The 20,229-nt window shown below is 44.6% G+C and overlaps 2 protein-coding genes across 6 annotated transcripts in view; both read left to right on the top strand.

Annotated features, from left to right (window-relative positions):
* The window catches only part of fblim1 (filamin binding LIM protein 1), a 4,241-nt gene extending 2,816 nt beyond the window's left edge, over positions 1 to 1,425 (top strand). The window contains exons 6-9 of the mRNA XM_056758005.1: positions 19 to 188; positions 524 to 702; positions 790 to 910; positions 1,118 to 1,425. Of these exons, the coding sequence (XP_056613983.1) occupies positions 19 to 188; positions 524 to 702; positions 790 to 910; positions 1,118 to 1,231 (584 nt within the window). The 3' untranslated portion in view covers positions 1,232 to 1,425. The remainder of the gene's footprint in view (positions 1 to 18; positions 189 to 523; positions 703 to 789; positions 911 to 1,117) is intronic.
* Positions 1,426 to 1,530: 105 nt separating this feature from the next.
* On the top strand, positions 1,531 to 20,142 carry si:ch1073-335m2.2 (msx2-interacting protein). Of its 5 annotated transcripts, none has more exons than XM_056757995.1 (15): positions 1,531 to 1,785; positions 2,867 to 3,187; positions 5,104 to 5,586; positions 8,240 to 8,400; positions 8,543 to 8,743; positions 8,826 to 8,977; positions 9,158 to 9,283; positions 9,931 to 10,044; positions 10,181 to 10,294; positions 10,381 to 10,481; positions 11,632 to 18,619; positions 18,705 to 18,797; positions 18,879 to 19,073; positions 19,170 to 19,328; positions 19,415 to 20,142. In XM_056757995.1, the coding sequence occupies exons 1-15, from the start codon at positions 1,703 to 1,705 to the stop codon at positions 19,544 to 19,546; spliced, it is 9,423 nt and encodes a 3,140-aa protein (XP_056613973.1). In that variant the 5' UTR covers positions 1,531 to 1,702; the 3' UTR covers positions 19,547 to 20,142. The 5 variants fall into 5 exon arrangements, with proteins under 5 accessions (XP_056613973.1, XP_056613972.1, XP_056613971.1 ...); XM_056757994.1 differs by having other exon boundaries at positions 5,101 to 5,586; positions 8,243 to 8,400; XM_056757993.1 differs by having other exon boundaries at positions 5,101 to 5,586.
* The last annotated feature ends 87 nt before the right edge of the window (positions 20,143 to 20,229 follow it).

Below are 20,229 nucleotides of genomic sequence, written 5' to 3'. Positions count from 1 at the left end.
GTGTTTTGTGTGTTACAGATGTGTGTGGATTCTGTCGTAAGCCGGTGTTGTTGTCTGAACCCGCTATAGATGCTCTGAATCGCAGTTATCACGCCGCCTGCTTTCAGTGCCGCCAGTGTCACGCGCCTCTCGCCGCCAAACTCTATTATAATAGCTCTGGTATTCCACTGTGTGAGGACTGTTATCAGGTAACCCACCGTCTGACATCACTCTGACATCACAACATCACTCTAAACGAATGGAGATCGTTGAGCTCAAATAAACCTGATGAGAAATCTTTGAGATGATATTGAGATCTTCAACAATATTGCGCTTTGATTGCAGACAAAACAAATAGCTTGTAAATCTATTGTAAAGTTATTTCCTGCAGGATGATGTCATCACAGGAAGTGAAAGGGATTTACAAGAGACATACAGGATGTGAAATTGGCAGTTTGAAAGCTGATTTCCTGTGAATGTTTGGAGCAAAACGACTGTCTTCAGTGTGTGTGTGTGTGTGTGTGTGTGTGTGTGTGTGAGACAGGCCAGTCTGGAACCATGCTGGGCATGTGGTGATGTCATTAAAGATCATGTGATCCGAGCTCTGGAACGAGCCTATCACCCACCCTGTTTTGTGTGCACAACGTGCAGACAGCCAATCGGAGAGCAGAGATTTGCACAGGGTGAAGTGGGGGAGGTTTACTGTCTGCAGGATTATTACAGGTACACAGGTGATCCATGAACTCAACCGTCTGATGAAAACTCTGCTGACATTAGGGATTGAACGCACTGACTCTTTGTTATTCATAGGAAATATTCCCCGCAGTGCAGTGCATGCGGTCAGATGATAATCCCGCGTGTGGATGGAACAGACAGCTACACCGTGGAGTGTTTGGGTCACTCGTACCATGAGGACTGTTACCGCTGTCAGGTATCTCTCCGTAGGGCACTTCAGAGCCATCACTCACAAGTGTGCAGGCCACTTCACATCGATTAGGTTTTACAATGCAGAGTCTTCAAGGTCTCACGATCCAAAATCAAAACGTACCTTGATAGTAAAGTGACGGTAGTATGCAAACTAGATGGGGGACCTTGTGAATTGCATTACTCACTTGTGTCATCTCTCTCTCTCTCTCAGGTGTGTAAAGTTCTTCTGTCTCCGGAGCCCAATGAGAACGGCTGTTACCCTCTGGAGGGTCAGATTCTCTGTAAACGCTGTCATTTCACCCTCATCCACAACACACAGCATTAAATGCCACATTGGAATGATTATAAATACTTGTTTATTTTTATAACGTTTTCTAATTGTTTAACATAACCCACTGTATCAATGTATTCGACCTGTATATCAATCTGATGTTTTTGCACTTACTGAACATGAACAATACCCGCCAAAGACTGGCTCCAAAATTCATGTTCCAAATAAACTAATATATGTGCACGGCTCGTGTTTTTGTCACTTTTGTGCGTTCACATCAAATACTTTTAGTTTCATTCATAGTTTATGAGATCGTGACACTTGCGCGTATGTCGCATAATCACTAGGGCGCGCATGGTTGCGTTGCTCGTCACCGGCGGTTCCTTCGCGCGCTCCCGATCGAGCACGCGCACAGCGGCCAGATCTTTTTCCTCACACGAGCTCGCGGTGGATTTCCCCCTCACGGTCAGAGATTAAACGACGCGAAAGCGCCTATGTGCATGAACGGGACACGGACGACGCAGGATGGTTCGGGAAACCAGACACCTCTGGGTGGGAAATTTACCCGAACATGTTCGCGAGGAGAAGATCGTGGAGCATTTTAAACGGTAAGTTACACAAGAAGCGAAGCAGCGCGCGCTGTGACGCGGGCCTTGAGTCGCGCGCGCGCTCACACACACACACACAGCCTCGGAAGAAAATTGTCGACAAAAGACGGTTGAAACGAAATTAAAGTCCGCAATCGTATCCAAACGCGGTTAAGTAAGTACAAACAAGCCGCCGCGCAGTGAAATGATCTCGAATGAACCGTCAGCACGTAAACGCGATCAAGTGAAACCGTTAACGTTAGCCTACTGGCTCGCGCGAGACTGACTCATGTTTTGCTGTTTAATGTGTAAAGTCTGAAGTCATTTCCACAGAAAACGATCGTTTCGTGATCTCCGCCCGTTTGCGTAACACGCAAGCTCACTTAAAACGTTGTGTTGTATGTGAGAACTGCGAATGCGTCGCGTTGCGTGCTCGATTAGCTCGCGGCTAACAGACGGGCTGAGCCGGTTCAACAACACGAGCCGTTAAAAGATGTAGAAACACTCGGAAATATCAACATGATGATCGTGAAGACCCTCCGTGTCACTTTATTCGATGAGAAGGTTGACTCGCCTCACTGGGATTGATGGGTTCACACAGGAAGACGAACTGAATGAATCGCACGATAAAGCGCGTCGAGATCATGAACGCACTAACTTAACTGTACGAAAAACAACAGGCTGATTATAAAAGAATTAAAGCAACAGAAAAGTCTAGAATATAAATGAATTTGTACTTGACAATCCTTAAAGAAACAACGATGGGCATGGTGACACGGGTGTTGTAACTTTTAAAGTTTTAAAATGTTTCTCAAAGTTTTACATTTATACGAGTCGTAATATTGTTCATTTGTTACATATCTTCATAAGATGGTGATGAATAAAACCAGATACTGATTCATGATACCAAAAGGCAGAATATTAGCTACAAAAATCTGTAAAATATAAGTGTACAGCAAGTATACTTGATAGAAACACAACGCATATGATAATCTGCCGATCTGAAACACAAACTCAAAACATAACCTTCATATCACTCGCACTGTGTTCATGTACCCACCTGTGAACGTGTAACGCAGCATTATCTCTGTTTGACTTTCAGCTATGGCCGTGTGGAGAGCGTCAAGGTTTTGCGGAAGCGCGGTTCGGAGGGTGGCGTCGCAGCATTCGTGGATTTTGTGGACATAAAAAGCGCTCAAAAGGCCCATAATGCAGTCAACAAAATGGGGGACAGGGACCTCCGCACTGATTACAATGAACCGGGTTCAGTGCCCAGCGCCGTGCGGGGTCTGGAAGACAGCTCCCCGTCTAGCAGCCACGGACGGGAGGTTGCGGGGTTCTCGAGGGGCTCCGTGGGGCCGGTGTACGGGCCCCCGGTGTCCCTCCACACCAGAGAGGGGCGCTATGAACGCAGACTAGACGGGTAAGTGGACACAGGCTCCCTCTGCACTACAGAGGGACGATGTGTCAGAGTTTGCCACTGTCAAACGGGTGTTGAGGTTGGGTTAAACACGTGAGAATGAACCGGTGACGTTACAGATCTCTATAACCAGATTCATTCTCTGGCCTGACTTCGCAAAACGGAATTATTAATCTTGTCGTGTAAGAGTGATTGGATTAGATTGGTGTGTTCAAAATATGGGATTACTGTGTGAGCCATAGCCCTCTTCTGAGTTGGATATTACCCCTGTGGAAAATATCCGGCTATTACAGTTTGGATATTACGATGACGGAGACGTAACGGGTGAGTTTTGGATATTAGGCGGTGCCAAAATTGCGGATATTACTACCCCTTGGATCGCTCCTTTTTGGAAGTATGTGCCCAAAATGGATTTAACGCAAGATTTTTAACAGGAAAGTAGTTACGTTCACGTGTAACCAAACTTTTTTGTTGCTCTTTTTGTTTGCCTTGCACGATTATCACATCACCCATTCGGTAATTGTTCTAACTGTCTGTCATGGTCAGCCGTGGATGTGTATTGCTCCGCTGGATTTAAGACTCAAGACTCATAAAGATGGCTGGATTTAGGACAGGATTAAGGTGAGGTTGCGTTACAGGGTCCATGTGGAGTTAAGTGTTTGTCAGGGCTTCCATCATTTCCATCTGATTCACCGCCCATCACACTTAGAGAGGGACATAAACGTGAATCTCTATGGATGTTTATTGAAACCTTCGAAGACCAGAAGACATCTCCATCTGGATAGAGGAAGATTCCAGCGGCCTTCATGTTGGATGTAATCACGTGTTTGGATGTATAGGCGTAAATCAAACGCGAGCCTTTGATTGGATTACGTGATCTCGTGTGGATGTACACACCAACACACCCATCTTACCGGGTTCAGATGGACAGTAGAGGTCACGACATCTTCGAGATGATAGGAGAGGCGTTTCCTGAAGTCTGAGGAACTAATATGTGGAATACAGACTGGAATAACACGCTTATTAACCTCATGAAATATTGATGAGATGGATTATTCCTGTCTTGACCAGTGGTGAAACCTTTTCTTGACTGTGCATTCCGAGTAATGTACCTGAAGGGTTTCTGTCAGGAGTAAAGTGAGTTTTTTCCAAACCGTTCTTGAGTTTCTTTAGCACACGTTGCGTCTTGAGCAAAGTACCGGATGAAGATTTTTTTTCATGATCGGAATTGGGACCGTATCCTCCGTTTTCCCCGGCGTCACTGTTTTTGGCTCACACAAAATTCCTCCTATATTGTATTTGGAATATTTAGGGTCAGTTACTGCTCTCAAAAGGTTGGTATTGCCCTGCCTAATGCATCTTTGTGCTTTCTCTATCTAACCCTAGACATGCTTTTCCCTGTTACTTCATCCCTGTATATTTACTAACTCTAAAGACATTCTTAAGTTTCTAGCTTGTATTTTTTCACCCCTTCTGTCCCTCCGTATGTCTGTCTGATGAGTTTCTTCTGCTTCTGATATTGTTTTCCTCAGTGTGTCTGCTCTTTCATTTTCTCACATTTCTCCCTCCTGGAGTCAGAGAGAGCAAGCATGGTTCATCAGATTATTCATGAATAAATCAATCAAAACTTTAAGTCTGCTTTGTAATAATTGCATGATTCATCAAGAAGCGACCTGAAGCTCACGTTCAGCATAATGAAACCCCACAATAAACCCATCCTCCAGAAATATCTTAGCTTGTCCTCAATAAGTTGTGGCATCCCCAACCTGGCTCAGTAGATTTTAAAAGCGTTTGAAGATTTTAGAAATGTATTTTTTTTTATGGGAGGCATGATGGTTTATATGCACGTGTCAAATGTATTCAGTTGGATTCTAAGTTTGTATCTTTTTCTCTTGTTTGGTGTCTCTCTCTCACAGCAGCTCTGACAGTCGGGAGCGAGCGTACGAACACAGTCCTTACGGACATCATGAACGTGGCGGCAGTTTCGACAGGCCGCGGCATTACAACACAGACTATTATCGGGACCGTTCTATGTTTGCCTCTGCAGTCAGTTCTAGCCCTGGTGCTAGTTCTATTAGCGGTGGCTTTGACACCCCAGAGTCTCACTTTGAGTCGCGAATTCGTGATTCCTTTACACTTTCCAGCTCTGCACGCCGTGACCCTTATCGTGAAGACCGGGGCCGGCGTGCAGATCGGACGTACCATCACCGGCGGAGTCGATCCTCACACTCTTCCCAGTCTCGACACCCGTCGCCCCAGAGGAGCACAGGGCAGAACCCTAAAGCACCTCCCTCACCTAAAAGAACCCCTGTTTCACCTGGCCGAGGCCCGCGGTCACGTTCACGCAGTCAGTCTTCGAGCTCTGATTCTGTCAGCAGCACCAGCAGCACTGGAAGTGGAAGGTTAGAAACCTCTTCTCTTTATTTCATGTGAGATTTGATCTGTTTGCAACCCTTTGGCACATATTCAGCACATTTAAAGCAACACTAGACACCTTTTGCTTCCCCATATGGTTGATAAGTGCAATTTTCTTTTATCTGTGTCATAAATACTGTCACTGTATAACCTTCTCTGTGGGCAACACAATACAGTGAATTTGTTGACCAAGTAAAAACCGGTGTTACATCATGTCATTTTTTAAACTGTGCATGTACTAAAGCACCTTATTGGCTTCAGCGGGATATAGTACTGGCCTATACTAACAGCTCAAACTAGATTCTAAGGTAGCAGCTGGTTGTTAGCCATAAGCTCAAAGCGTACTAGATACTTGCCACATTTGTAGTCGTCCCAAACACAATGCATGGACATGAATGTGTTTAGTAACCAACGTAAATAATTTTCTGTAGTTATATTTTGGGAAACACACTCGCGACCAGGCGTTTTGCTTTATGTAAAAGTTCAATCACTAACTTACACTCAACTCGGTATTAGGGATGGGCATTTAAGGCAAAAATAATATTCGAAGATCAATGAGAACTATTCGAAAATTATTTGAAATTCGCACCACTCCCCCACATGGATGCATTCACTGTATTACACACACACAAACGGAGAGAGAGAGAGAGAGAGAGAGAGAGAGAGAGAGAACATTTATGCTTTAAATCCGTATGACGGCACACTGCTTTATGTATTATGGAATAGGCAATCTTACATCAAGCAATACATTAAGATAACGCGCTGAAACATTAATATATTAACAACTGAATGACGGCACTTATTTACAGTACGTCGATCAGAATCAACCGCTCATAATGCTATGACAGTTCCTTGTAAAATATGAGCATGCACATTTATACCAACTTAAAAACAGTGTGATTGATCAGGAAAATATATTAAAGCCATAAAGATTTTAGACCAGACTTAACACGAGCTAAAACATATTAACCGAATGACGGCATTTATTAACAGTCCGAAGCGATTTCATGAATTAATAGCTCAAAAGGCTTCAGTTTCTATTGTCATGAAAAAGTTTCTGCAGTCTGGCAGTGATCGTTTTTTTAGATGAACAGTAAACTCGGGCTGTACAAACGGGCTGTGCGTAACTTCGTTACCACTTCTTGTGTTAAAATGTTTTCCTCTACTGTCTCTTGATTGACAGCCTTTAGGTTTAAGGTGTGTCGTTATTGGCAGCGCCACCCTTTGGTTACATGAACACGTTACACGTGAAAACACGGCAAGTTTTTTTAAGATCGCGCACACACTATTCGAAATTCTATAATTAAGTAAACTATTAGAATATTCCAAATTCGTGACTCATCCCAACTCTGTATGGGAATAGTGCCTAGCATAGGAACTATAGATACCGATAACATTAGTCTACATGCATCAACTGAGGAATCGGCCACATTTGACCATAAAACATTTATTGTGATTCGGAAGTCATCGTTTACATGCATAACACTTTATCCTTGACGAGGCACGATCATGCTACGTAAGCTATTGAGACCCGCCAACATTACATCATCGCTGGTCTACCTTACGGTTATAAATTGTGAACCAGTAATGTTAGTGCCTCAATAAACAACCTGAACACAGCCAAATTACTAATAAGCTCAAAAGTATAGGGAAATAAAAAATGCATATATAAGACCTTCAAATCCAATAGCAGAAAAGCAAACGTTGGGTCTCAATCCCTTTTGCAACCTGTTGCCTCTTGCAGCTCACGCCACCAAGTGTAAGTCCGTCAGATATTGATTGATGTTCGGTCTTGTGTCCAAACATTCTCTCTCCTTCCCTTAGTTTTTTTTGCTGGATCTGCCATGCTGATGGTTTGGAGACTTGCATTGAACTAGATCGTTTCGTTTTATTGTTAGCTGTTGGCTGAATTCACCGAGGCTATGAGAAAAATGTGACGTATGCCGTAAAGCAGGTGATGGCCGCGGGGCTTGTGAATCTACCAACACAGCAAAGCTACAAATGTGATTTCAGCCGATAGGTAGGAAGGTTAGATAGCAGCGGCAGTAAAATTTCTCTGGTTAAGAGTTGTCCCACCACTTAAATAATTTTAGAGAGATTATTAGTGTTGCTATAAAACCCTCGTTTCTGTCAGCCATGCACTTACCAGAGTCCAGCTTTGACGTAAGAATGACATTAGCATTATTAAATTATTATACAACCACCCCAGTCTGTAAAAAAAGCAATTCTCTTCCAAATGACAATAAGAAACAGATTTTGAACTTTTCTCAAGAGCTGTGCGATATGATTACATAATGCACAAGGTCAAAGGTCATATGTACATCAGGACTTGTCGTTTTTATTTTGTAAAAGTTTGAAATATGAATGTCTGTGATTTGTGAGACCTGTACACGTACATAAAGTGAGGGATAGAAAAATCAACAATCCTTTAAAAGAAAGAGTGCATGGAGTGAAAAGAGTTGAAAGGTTAAGCTGAGCACATGATTGAGTTTACTGATGTTGCTTCCATGCAGGAGAAAGTGACCAATAACAGGGCTGCACACATACTTTTGGACATTTGTTCATTGAATGACGGTTCATCAGATGTTAGCAATGTGTGCCTGTACATTGTGTGAATGAAGTTTGTCTGTTCTCTGGCAGCAGTGATTCCAACAGCAGCTCCAGTGAAGGGTCTCGAGCACGCTCTGTGCAGTCTGCAGCGACTCATGCACCTCCGCCGCCTCCTACACTCGCTTTAGATCCCGATGAGCCACGGAGAAGTTTTGGTATCAGAGTCCAGAACCTTCCCACACGATCCACAGGTGAGCATGCATGCGTTCAATCACATGATGCCGTCACGTTAATGTCACGTGCTGATTTCAGCTCACAAGTGTGAGGGTGCCGATGTTCTAGAGAGAGAAATGGCTCCATTCAGTGTGTAAAACGATGCTTTGTATCTCTCAGACACAAGCTTGAAAGATGGGCTTTTCCACGAGTTTAAGAAATATGGGAAAGTGACATCAGTGCAGATTCACGGCGCATTGGAGGAGCGCTACGGCTTAGTCTTCTTCAGACAGCAGGAGGACCAGGAGAAAGCTCTCGGCGTTTCTAAAGGAAAACTTTTCTTCGGGATGCAGATCGAGGTCACCGCCTGGAACGGCCCTGGTGAGGATTTTTTATTGTTGTCTTGATGTCAAGTTTGCGGTGTCGAGTTGACGCTACGTCCTGATCATTTCACCTCCAACAGAAACAGAAAGTGAAAATGAGTTTCGGCCCCTGGATGGACGCATCGATGAATTTCATCCAAAGGCCACCCGTACGTTGTTTATAGGAAATCTAGAGAAGACTACAAATTATCAGCAGTTACTTGATGTATTCCAGCGTTTTGGAGAGATAGTGGTAAGATCATCAACTTTTTTTTTCTCTGTGCTTTTGGAGCAGTCTATGAGGACATTTAAACCCTATGTGAAAACAAGAGCACACACAGTCACTTTTAGAATTCAGTAAGATTGTATTGTTTCAATACTTTTTCCTTCAGAATGTCTAAAAGTTTAGTGATGCGTTTCCTGTTGATTTCAGGACATTGATATCAAGAGGGTCAATGGTGTTCCCCAGTATGCATTTGTTCAGTACTCTGATATTGCAAGTGTTTGTAAAGCCATCAAGAAAATGGACGGAGAGTATCTCGGATCAAACAGACTGAAGGTATTTCCTTATGTACTTCCTGTAGCTTCATGAAGGGAACTCGTCAAGGATCCGATCAGACAGAAGGCGTTTTTTGCTGTTAGACCCGTCTCTTTTGAGTTGTTTTCAGTTGGCAGGGAGTGTTTTGCGTGCTGCTTATGTTTGCCGGACGCCTCGCTTTTTGTCGCCTCTCGTTTCTGGGCGCCTGAAGTTGAACAAGAATCAACTCTGAGCAGAAAATGCACCTTTTTTCCATTGTCCAATCCGTGAATAGAGGGGCAGGGCTTCTGTTGTGGTGACAGAACTTTACAGTTGCTTAAAACGTATAGACACTGCGATGATGGAGGAGACTGTACAGCTGTTTCTGTTGTTGCCTAGCAACATAAATAAAACGCTGCTCTTTCTAAAAGCTCAACCGAAGAAGCAGCACGGCACGCCTTGTGTTTTCAAACATGAAAAACGGGTTCTGTGTGATCGGCCACTTACATGCACTTTATTTCCAAAGCTTGCATTAAATTTTGCAGTATGGTAAAATAATAAGCTGGGAATATTTGCTAACGTGAATTTCCCAAATTGTCTAAAAATACCACCTGTGATGTTTAACAGAAACTTCTATTTCAGTTTTATAAATGACGTGTTTTCACTCCCAGTGTCATGTCATGTTACAGCTTGGCTTCGGGAAGAGTATGCCAACAGCTTGCGTGTGGTTAGATGGATTAACCTCCAATATTACAGAACAGTACCTCACACGACACTTCTGTCGTTACGGACCTGTTGTCAAGGTAGAATAGCCAGGAAGCTCTTATTAAATTGATTACTTACTTTATAAATTCAGAACGAAATTCAGTATTTGTGAGAAAAGTCATTTCATATTTGCCACTGTGTGGAGTTAGGCTAACTGTATTCCTCCTTTCACAGGCTGTGTTTGATAGGTTAAAAGGAATGGCTCTTATTCTGTACAACAACGCAGATTTTGCTCAAGCGGCTGTCAGAGAAACCAAAGGATGGAAGATTGGAGGGAACAAAATTAAGGTACTGTTAATAAAGATTTCCAGAGATCTAGCCATTTGTGTTTTTTAAATAGGCTGAATGAAATGTTTTTTTTGTTTTCTGTCCAGGTGGATTTTGCCAGTCAGGAGAGTCAGATGGCTTTCTATCGTTCTATGCAGGCATCAGGACAGGACATCCGCGACTTCTATGAAATTCCTACAGAGAGGAGGCAAGTTCTTCATTTGGTGCAGACAGAACTGAGTGAAAGCAGATATTCTGTAAATATAGGAATACTAACTAAAGAATCATTAATTACTCGCCTCATGTCATTCCAAAACTGTAAGGTCTTCGTTCAGAACACAAATTATGACAATAAAAAAACTTTAACAAAATATATATTTTGATGATGTCCGAGAGCTTTGACTCCCTATAGATGAAACAATTACAAATCATTTCTAAACATCACTTCCTAACTTCTCTTTTGGGTGTACCGTATGAAATTTGATATTTTAGTTAGTTTCGTTTAATTTGAATATAAATAGATATACTCGTCCACTAGAAAAATACTTTAACTGCAGCTTCTTCTGCATTATTTCATCCCATTCTTTTATAATTTACCTGAAATAAAGTCCCTTAAAATGATATCTATCTTGGTAGTAAAGTAAAGATGACAGCAGATTAGGTTCGGTTTATGTAATGTAAATGTAAATGTAATTTGAAAAAACTTCAAATGAATTTACAAAAACGAATACTCATGTTAAGTAATCCATCTCTGTCTCAGGAAACCGACGGATAAATTATGTTTCCTGCTCCTCTGATTAGTTTTATGGTAGAATATCTGATTATTCGTTCTTTCTTTCATTTTTTACGCAACAGCAAACAGCGCATCCTACTGCTCACAAATTGCACTCATGCGATGTATGTTTCCTTGTTAATGAAGAGCGCTTAAATACACTTTAAAACACATAAATATTTCTGTAGATAACGCAGGTGCAGATTCCTCTCTGTGCAGTCTGAATAGACATGATATTAATCTCAATTTTACACTGTATAATGTTGTTCTCCACGGAAAAGCGTCAATAATTTTTACATACCCCTACCTATGACTATGCGTAAGGTTTAGTCTTAGAAGTACGCTACACCTTGGTGGTGCAACAAGTTTAATTTGGTGAATGTCCAGCTGGTGCAACCAGCCGATGGACAATTCATGTCTATAACTTTCTGTAGTTTGCGGGTAGATACTTTTTGTCTATAGGGAGTCATACAGCTTTCGGACTTCCTCGAACATATCTTAATCTGTGTTATGAATATGAACGAGGGTCTCACGGTTGCGCAGATGTTCTTAAATGATCTAAGGTTTATTTTCTTTTTTCTGGCAGAGATGACCGGAGAGCTTCATATCATGACTTTGCAGCAGAAAGGGCATATTATGAGAATGTGCGGACCCCTGGCATTTATACTGAAGACCCTCGACGAGACTACTCTGGTCGCAGCCGTGATCGCTATGCAGAGCTGGACCATTACCAGGGAGACCATTATGATCCTCGGTACAACGAGGACCCACGTGAATACAGAGATTATCGAGACCCATTTGAGGATATCAGGAAGTACAGCTACATCCAGCGAGAACGGGAGCGGGAGCGTGAACGCTTTGAGGCAGATCGAAGCAGATGGAGCCCATCACAGCCACGCCGCACCATAAGTCCCTCTGCTTCACCCTCACCATCTGATCGTGTGTCACGGGACGCTGAAAGACAAGTGTACAGGCACTCTTCTGAAAGATCTGGAAGCTGCAGCTCTTTATCTCCACCTCCTCCACCACCACCACCACCATCTCAGTTTGAAAAGACAGAAAAGTCCCCAGTAGATTTCAAAGTGGAAGAGCCGGAGCGGGAACTGGAGCAGACTGAGGCAGAGCGTGTGAGTGCGACTGAAAACAGGAAGCGTGGCAGACGCAAGGAAAAGGCTGACAGGGAGAAAGGAGAGAAAGCCAAACAAAGGAGAGGAAAAGTTCAATCGCCCAGCGCATCTCATTCAGAAGCTGATAGAGAGGCTTGTCCAGATTTAAGTGGAAAATTAAAAGTTTCAGATGTGGAGAGAGAAGAAAGACCAAAGCATAAAGGAGACAACGAGCTCTCCCCCACTGACAATGTGGCTCGTGTTGAACTGCAAAAGGGAGAACGACTTGATCAAGGGAAAAGTGAGTCATTGGATCGCGACGGCAAAGGAAAGACAAAGAAACACTTCAAAGCTGAATCTGGTAGCGATGGCAAAGATTCCCTTTTCGATTCTAACAGACTTGAAGCAAGAAAGAGACGCTTTGGTGATCCCAGTGGGAAAGCTGTAAGGCACAAAAAAGGACGCTTGGACGAGGATCCAGGTTCTTCAGACTTTGGTCCTAACCCAGGGTTCACAAAAGAGTCTGATGCTGATGTAAAAACAGAGAAAGAGGCTCAGAAAAGAGAACACTCCAAAGTCAAGATGACGTCTCATTATAGTCACAGGGAAGAGCTTGATAGCAGTCTGAGAGGAACGTCTCAGGGCCCATTAGTACACCCAGGTGAATCCTCTGAGATGGAACCTATAGACTCCAGATCTCACCCTGGACAAAGTCTGTCTAGGCGGACTTCAACTGACGTAACCTCAGAAAAAGATCAAAAAGCAAGGGACGAGTATCTAGATAATATTGACTTGTCTCAGAGTTATCGCAAACAGATGGAGCAGAATAGGCGGCTACGGCAACAGCTGCAGGAGCCTGATAAACCGGGAAAACCAGAAACTCTGGGATTAGATGCAGAAGACCTTGAACATCGTAGCCTGGTGCATGAAGTAGGTAAACCTCCAGAAGATGTTACTGATAATTCTTCCCCGATTAAGAGCAAGAAGCAAGAGGTATTTGAACTAGATATGAGTGCTAAGAGGGAACGGATTTACCGAACGTTCAGGCAAAAGAGCGAAGACCCAGAATGGCATAACACAAACTCTCCACGATTTCAGCATGCCCCTCAACAAAGAGAAGAAGAATATATGGACGCTCATAGTCAATTGATAGCTAAAGAGCCATCTAGACCTGATGATAATATTCAGCCAGATCCAGAGCTTCCAGATAAACCCATGCATGCACCACAAATGTCAAAGATAAGCACATCTCAACAAGATGAGCAACAAAGACGCTGGGAGACTCGACTAAAGCAAGACTTGTTGCCAGACTTTTCTAGAAGCTTAGAGAAAAGAAGTCTCAATCCAAAATTCTTGGATTATGGACTTTGGCCTGATTTAGAACCTGGAGAAGTCCGCTCAGACTCTGAAGAGGATCGTGAAAATAAACCAAACTCTCCTTTGCCCTCGACTTCTGTATCCTTCACAGGAAGACATCGTACAGACAGACTGACAGAGTCAAAGCCAACATTCCCTCTTGAGAGAAACAAGTTCCGCTCATTCGCAGATGATCAAGCTATCACACCAGATACTAAAGCTTTGTTAGAACGTGCAAAGTCTTTGTCTTCCTCAAGAGAAGATAACTGGTCTTTCCTCGATTGCGACTCGCACTTTGCCAGTTTAAGAAGCCGAAAGGACACCGAAAAAGTAGAGGCGGCACCACGGCCCACACCCTCTTGGTATTTGAAGAAAAAGAAGATTCGAAGCGAGTCTGATGACAAATTGGATGAGAGAAAAGTAGATCCAAAGCCAGAAGAACAAGAGCGACGTGAGCTGTTTGCATCACGCTTTCTTCACAGTTCTATTTTTGAGCAAGATTCAAGACGCCTCCAGCATTTGGAAAGAAAGCACGAGGAGCCTGAACAACACGGTGTTGGATGTTTGTACTCTCAACAAGGCTCTGCTGAAGGGCAGCCAGAGCCGGAACCAGTTGTGCTTTTTCACAGCCGCTTTTTAGAGTTTACAAGGTTGCAGCAACAGAAGACAAAAGAACAATCCCATCAAGTTTTCAAGCAAGGCGAAAGCACAGATGAGACCAAATTAGATAAAATAGAAGAGGAAGAGCTAGAAGCACAGCAACCGAATGCCACTGAAGCTAATGTTATCCATCAAACGGAGGTCAAATCGATTGGTTCCGTTCATGCACCAGAGACTAGTCCAGTTCAGGCCCCTCTAGCATCCCCACATCTTGTAGCACCTAGAGAATCTTTGGCAACAGTAGAAATGGAAATATCTGATGTTGCATCCCATATTTTGCCTGAGCCTACTGTGAAAGAGGAACCTCAAGAGCCTGAAGAACCCTCAGCTCAGCCACCACACCCTTTGATTGAGCAAAATGTTGACTTAAATTCCTCAGATTGCCTAGAGGCGAAAACTCCAGTTGAGGAGATGAAATCATCACCTAAGACTAATGAAGTGGACTGTGGGCATGAAGAAGTTACAGAACAGCTCACAAATGATGATGAACAACCAAAAATTGAGCTGTCATTGAAATCACCTGAACCACTTAACTCCTCTCCCCTGCAAGTCCTTGCTGAAGAACCTGAAACAGAACTTGTGCAGTCTGTTGTAGAAGCTGAACCTAACAGTGCAGATGAACAGAAAGGAACTGAACACTGTGCTGTTGAAGAAGCCGTTTCGCCTCCTCCAAAGTCAAGAACTAAAAAGGCTAAAACCTCACCCACTGTACCAGCAGCAGCTGCCATCCTGCCTGCTACTCCAGACAAACAAAGCACCCGCAAAAGTGAACGTATAGACAAAGAAAAACTGAAACGCTCATCTTCTCCCAGAGGTGAGGTATCTAAGGCAATGCCTGATTCAAAGTCACTCAACAAATCTCCAGTGCACAGCTTGGATCTGGAGCAAGGTACAGAGCAAACATCACTGCCAGTTAGGGCAAGGCGTAGGAACGTACGTTCTGTCTATGCTACACCAATTGAAGATGAATCTGCTCCTCAATCTGTAAAAGATGCAGAATCTCCTCGTGTTGCAAGGAAACGTGGCGCAGACAAAGATGCTGGATCAGATGCAGCGGAGAGCCTTGTTGCCCCAACAACTTCCAAACGGGGTCGTCCCCCAAAGAATAGGCGGCATGCAGAGGATGCGCTGGTGGGAAAAGTAGAACGGTCAAAATCAACTGAGACCAAGGAATTTGATAGCACTGATGAGGTAGTTTCCAAAGTGTGTAAAGGCAGACATTCACCCCATACACAGAAGGGACTAAGTCCAGTGAATGTGTCACTGGCATCTGGATTGGAAAAAATGTCAGAAAGTTCTAAACTCATTACTGAAGAAAGCTCGCTTTTTCTTAAAAACCTTCGAATCCAGCTTGATGTGACCGAGGTGAAGGCAATGCTTCAAACCAGTGAAGATGAACCAGGGAGAATTGATGATTCTGTCAAAAAGAGTTCACCTGGTGTTTCCTTCAAAGACCAGTTACAAGAAACTACATTTGGAAGTGATGTGATAGACGAGGATGTTAAAAGTGAAAAGGTGGCTTCGCCAGTTCTGTCGAAAACTACTGAGCCACAAGGACCTTTACTGTCTCGAGAGCTGGAGCTGGAGCAAGCTGTTGAGAATATTGCCAAGCTGACAGAAGATTCTTCTCCTCTTCCGTTTAAAAGTACCCCCGCGAAGGCACAACGTCAAGTAGGTGGACTTGCTGAAGAACCACAGCGTGACTTGGAAGAAAAGCCTGCTAATCCGTCCAGTGAGACTGAGCTAGCCGCTGCTATTGATTCCATTACATCAGAGACCACGCCTTGCAGTGTACCACAGGAACAAATCATTAGATCTGTTGTAGATTCAGATCCTGACGTCCGAACACCAGGGCCTAATCTGAAAATTGCAGACCCCCGTGTCAAAACAGCTGGTGTTCAGGAGGAGCCCACCGCAACTACTCCCAAAAAGGGCAGCAAGGGCAGAGCTAAAGCCTCGAAGAGACCCAAAGGTCAGAAGGCAGCTGGAAGCAAAAAGGAACCTATCAAAGATGCAGTTTTGGATGCTGAGAGCACCTCTGTGAAGTCACCTGAGGTCATACCTGCAGAACTTCCAACATTAACAGAGAGATCGCCCACGAGCACCACTGTTGTCATTACTTCCTCTTCCAAGCCAAGTGCGAGTTTAACAGCTCCTAATTCAGATCCCGTGGTGCCAGAGTCTGATATTCCAAAATCCTCTCTAGCCATCAGCAGAAGTCCCTCTTCATCCAGAAATCAGCCTTATTCATATGACAGCTCATCACCTTCATTATCTCCAACAAGAATCTGTCTCGGCAAAAACTTGTCACCACATCCAAGTAGGCTGTCCGTGTCCCCATCAGACCGTTGTATTCCACCAAAAGAAGCAGCGGTCCTCTCTCCTCCACTGACCTCTGTAGCACCTATGGAGAGCCCAACATTACCCACAGACACGTCTGTTCACGATGCTCACCCAGGTGATGTGCGCAAAATCCTATCCAAACCCAGGGCTGTTCCATTGCCAGAAATTCCATCATCTGGGAACAGTCATGCTCCTCCTGTGAGAGAAATTGAGATGACACCAGATGTGATAACCAACAAGAGTGCTGCTCAAGATAACAGGCAAGCATCAGTTACTGCCCCACCTGTAGTCAGACAGCCTGCTTCTATCCCATCTCCAGAAACAAAGCAGATCTTCAGTGAGAAGTCAGTAATTTCAGTTATTGCTTCCACTCCCACCTCTGTAATCAGTAGAGTTTGCAATCCTTCAGACTCTGAAGAGAAGCCAAATGCTCCAATAGGAAATCCCTTTCTGGACAAACAACCTCCAAAACAGATTTACCAGCCGAGCTTAGCAGAAAGCAGCACTTATCATGGACCGGCAGTTGGAGAGGAAGGTGGAAATGCTGGTCGTTATATTGTTGAGAGTACGTCTCTGAGTACAGGCTCTAGTGCAGGACTTCGAGTTCAGACGTCAGAAGGAGTGGTGGTGTTGAGTCATTCTGGCCAAAAAATGGAGGGCCCACAGCGTATAAGTGCCAAAATCAGTCAGATCCCACCAGCTAGTGCTGTTGATATAGAGTCACAGCAACTGGGATCCATGCCACAGATCAAGCAGGACCTCTACAGTGCCTCCCAGCCACCGGCTTCCAAATCCCTTCCCTCTGATCATGGCCATTCTATAAAACCACAGCTGAACCTTTCTATCAAGCAAGACTCTGCTCTGGACAAACTAGAATCCCCTTACACGCCAGTCCAAAGTGGGGTTGTTAAAAGATTGCAACAAACCGCTGGTCCATCGCAGGTCATGGGCTACCATCACGCAGAATACCCCATGGTGATGAAGCATCCCAAGAAAGGAGATGAGTCCCTAAGCGTGGACGAGCGTGTCACACCAGCCTGGGTCCCAACTATAAGCCCTGCTTTAACCCCACATCTTCCTTCAGCTGCAGGAAATCATGTTGGGTTCATGTCTGGCACGCCCACAGACCGAGCTCCGTCACTCATTCAGTCGAAACAAGAGCCGCGATCCCCACGCAAATCCGGACACCCTCATTCTCCGTTCGCCAAGGTATCGTCCCCTATTGGCTCTTCGTCTCCCAAAGGTGTGTCTATGGTCCATCCGTCTGGAATGCCCTCTCTGCCCCAGTATGTCCATCATTCGGAGCAATCTGTCATCATGCCTCCACACAATGCTCATGGCAGCATCGGCAGAATGTCGCCGCACCGCGTCGGCCCGATAGGACACCTTACTCAGGGCGAGGTACGAGTGAACACGCCTCCTCTCTCTATGATGAACTATGGGATTCACTCTGAGAGCCTCGGTTCTTCCTGGCCTCCTGGCCAGCAGCGTCCCACTTCCCCTCAGGCCGTTGGGAACAGGGAAATGGTGCTCAAGGTTAACCCAGCAAATGCGAGGAGTCTTGATGGAGGGGAGGACGAGGCCAGACGTTTCCATCCCACTCTCGGGAGACCGCCCGCCGCACAGCTGAAAGCAGAATCCATACCAGCAGAATACCGCGGAGCCCTTCACAGCGGCCTTCCGCTCGATCGCTTCAACATTGCTCCAAGAGACATGCGAGTGCTCATGCACCACCAGCAGAGCGATCGTCCAGCTGCAGAGTTACACCAGGGTCACATGCCCCCTGAGAACCAACCAGCTTCTTCAACTCCCACCAGCATGGCAGCATCTCTTTCTCCCCGGCCGCAGATGTTATCAAAGGGAGTGTCTGAGAAGGACGCAGCAAAAATATCCGAACTGAAGAGGGCGGCGTCACCGTCTGCTAAAGAAGGAATGATGGCCATCCGTGGCGCGATGCCTCCCATAGCCTCTCCTCAGAGGGTCCAGCTGATGGCAGCAGGAGGCGGGGCGTCGTTTAATGAATATTCCCCTGTGTATAAGAACCTACGGCCCGCCCATTCTCAATTCCCTGACAGTTCTTCACTGGGAATCAGCGTCCCACCATCGCAGGTGAGTTTTATTTTCAGCCATGTGTGTGTGTGTTCAGTGCTGTACATGTGTACTTTATACATTTGTGCTCGTTTTGTTTTTAAAGGGTGTTCAAGAGCCAGAGACAAACCAATCACAGGCTGAAGCTAAAGTAGAGCCAGGTGGACATCAGCCTGTGAACATGGTGCAGCTTCTTAATGTGAGTGACATTGTCGCAGGGGTTAAAGTTAGTTTTATTGGTGAATGGTTGAAAACTTCCTGTTTGTGTTGTGATGTGCAGAAGTACCCCATCGTGTGGCAAGGCCTGCTGGCGCTTAAGAATGACACGGCAGCTGTTCAACTGCACTTTCTCTGTGGAAACAAAGCTCTCGGCCTGAGGTCTTTGCCTGTTCCAGAAAGTGGTGGGATTCTGCGCATTGTGCAGAGGATGCGACTGGAGGCGCAGCAGTTAGAGGGAGTCACGCGCAGAATGACTGTACGTAACCAGTGAAAGTGTGACTTAGTGAAATGTGTCATGTGGATGATTGTATGTCTAAAGTATTAAAAGAATGTGTGTGTTGTGGTGTGTCAGGGTGAAACTGATTTCTGCCTGCTGTTGGCGATGCCCTGTGGTCTCAATCAGGAAGACGTGTTGAACCAGACACAAGCACTCAAATCCGCCTTCATCAATTACCTGCAGGCCAAACTGGCGGCGGGCATCATCAACGTCCCCAATCCTGGCTCCAATCAGGTGTGTGCTTTTTCTGGCTTCATTCAGTCATTGTTCAGGATGTCAACAAAAAGTAATCGAAATGCTTGCTCTCCTCCTTTCTGTAGCCTGCCTACGTTTTGCAGATATTTCCACCGTGCGAGTTTTCTGAGGGTCACCTTTCACGGCTTGCGCCGGATCTTCTCAGCCAAATCTCCAGCATCTCTCCACACCTCATGATTGTCATCACATCTGTTTGATTCACCTCAACGGATCTGAAACTTCTACATATTAAAGTCCCATTGTGTCTCTGCGCCGCAAACGGGTTTGTCTGTCTACGACTTCATCATGTTTCTGCAGTGATTGTATTTATTGACAGATTTCTTTTTTGTTCACGGAAACGCTTCGAAGGAAGAAATCAGGATGACGTTTTCTTCATTTGGTGATTTGAGTCTATTTTTTGAAGATGAATCGGAAGCTGTTGTAACAGACTCGTGTTTTTTTAATTCGTCATGTGATTGCTGAACATTGGAGATGTCTCCGATCACTTCACGCTCCATGTACCCGCCATCAAACACGTGCAGGATTATGGAGTCTCTGAATTGCCGCACTGTAAATATTTTAAATATTTAAAACCTTGGCGGGATGACCCCAGCCCAAACGAGTCGCCCTTTACTTTCAACTGTGGATCTAACAGTATCTCGGGATGAGAAAGACGATTGAAATGAGTCGTACAAAATCAAAACTGCATTTGTGATGTAAATACTTCAGACTTCTGGGGCTGGAAGATATTTGGTGGGTTTGTCGTGGGCACTTCGAATTTTCTTACTCAAATAAAAAAGATCCATAAAACCTTCTTGTCGTACTTTCTTTTGTGTTTATTCAACAAAAACAGGGAACACGGTCAAGAGGAACATTTTACGAAACCGAACTGGTGCTTAGA

Source organism: Triplophysa dalaica, chromosome 10 (genome assembly GCF_015846415.1).
Source record: "Triplophysa dalaica isolate WHDGS20190420 chromosome 10, ASM1584641v1, whole genome shotgun sequence".
Taxonomy (NCBI): Eukaryota; Metazoa; Chordata; class Actinopteri; order Cypriniformes; family Nemacheilidae; genus Triplophysa; species Triplophysa dalaica.
The sequence above is the reverse complement of the archived record's forward strand: the minus strand, read 5'-3'. Positions and strand labels throughout refer to the sequence as shown.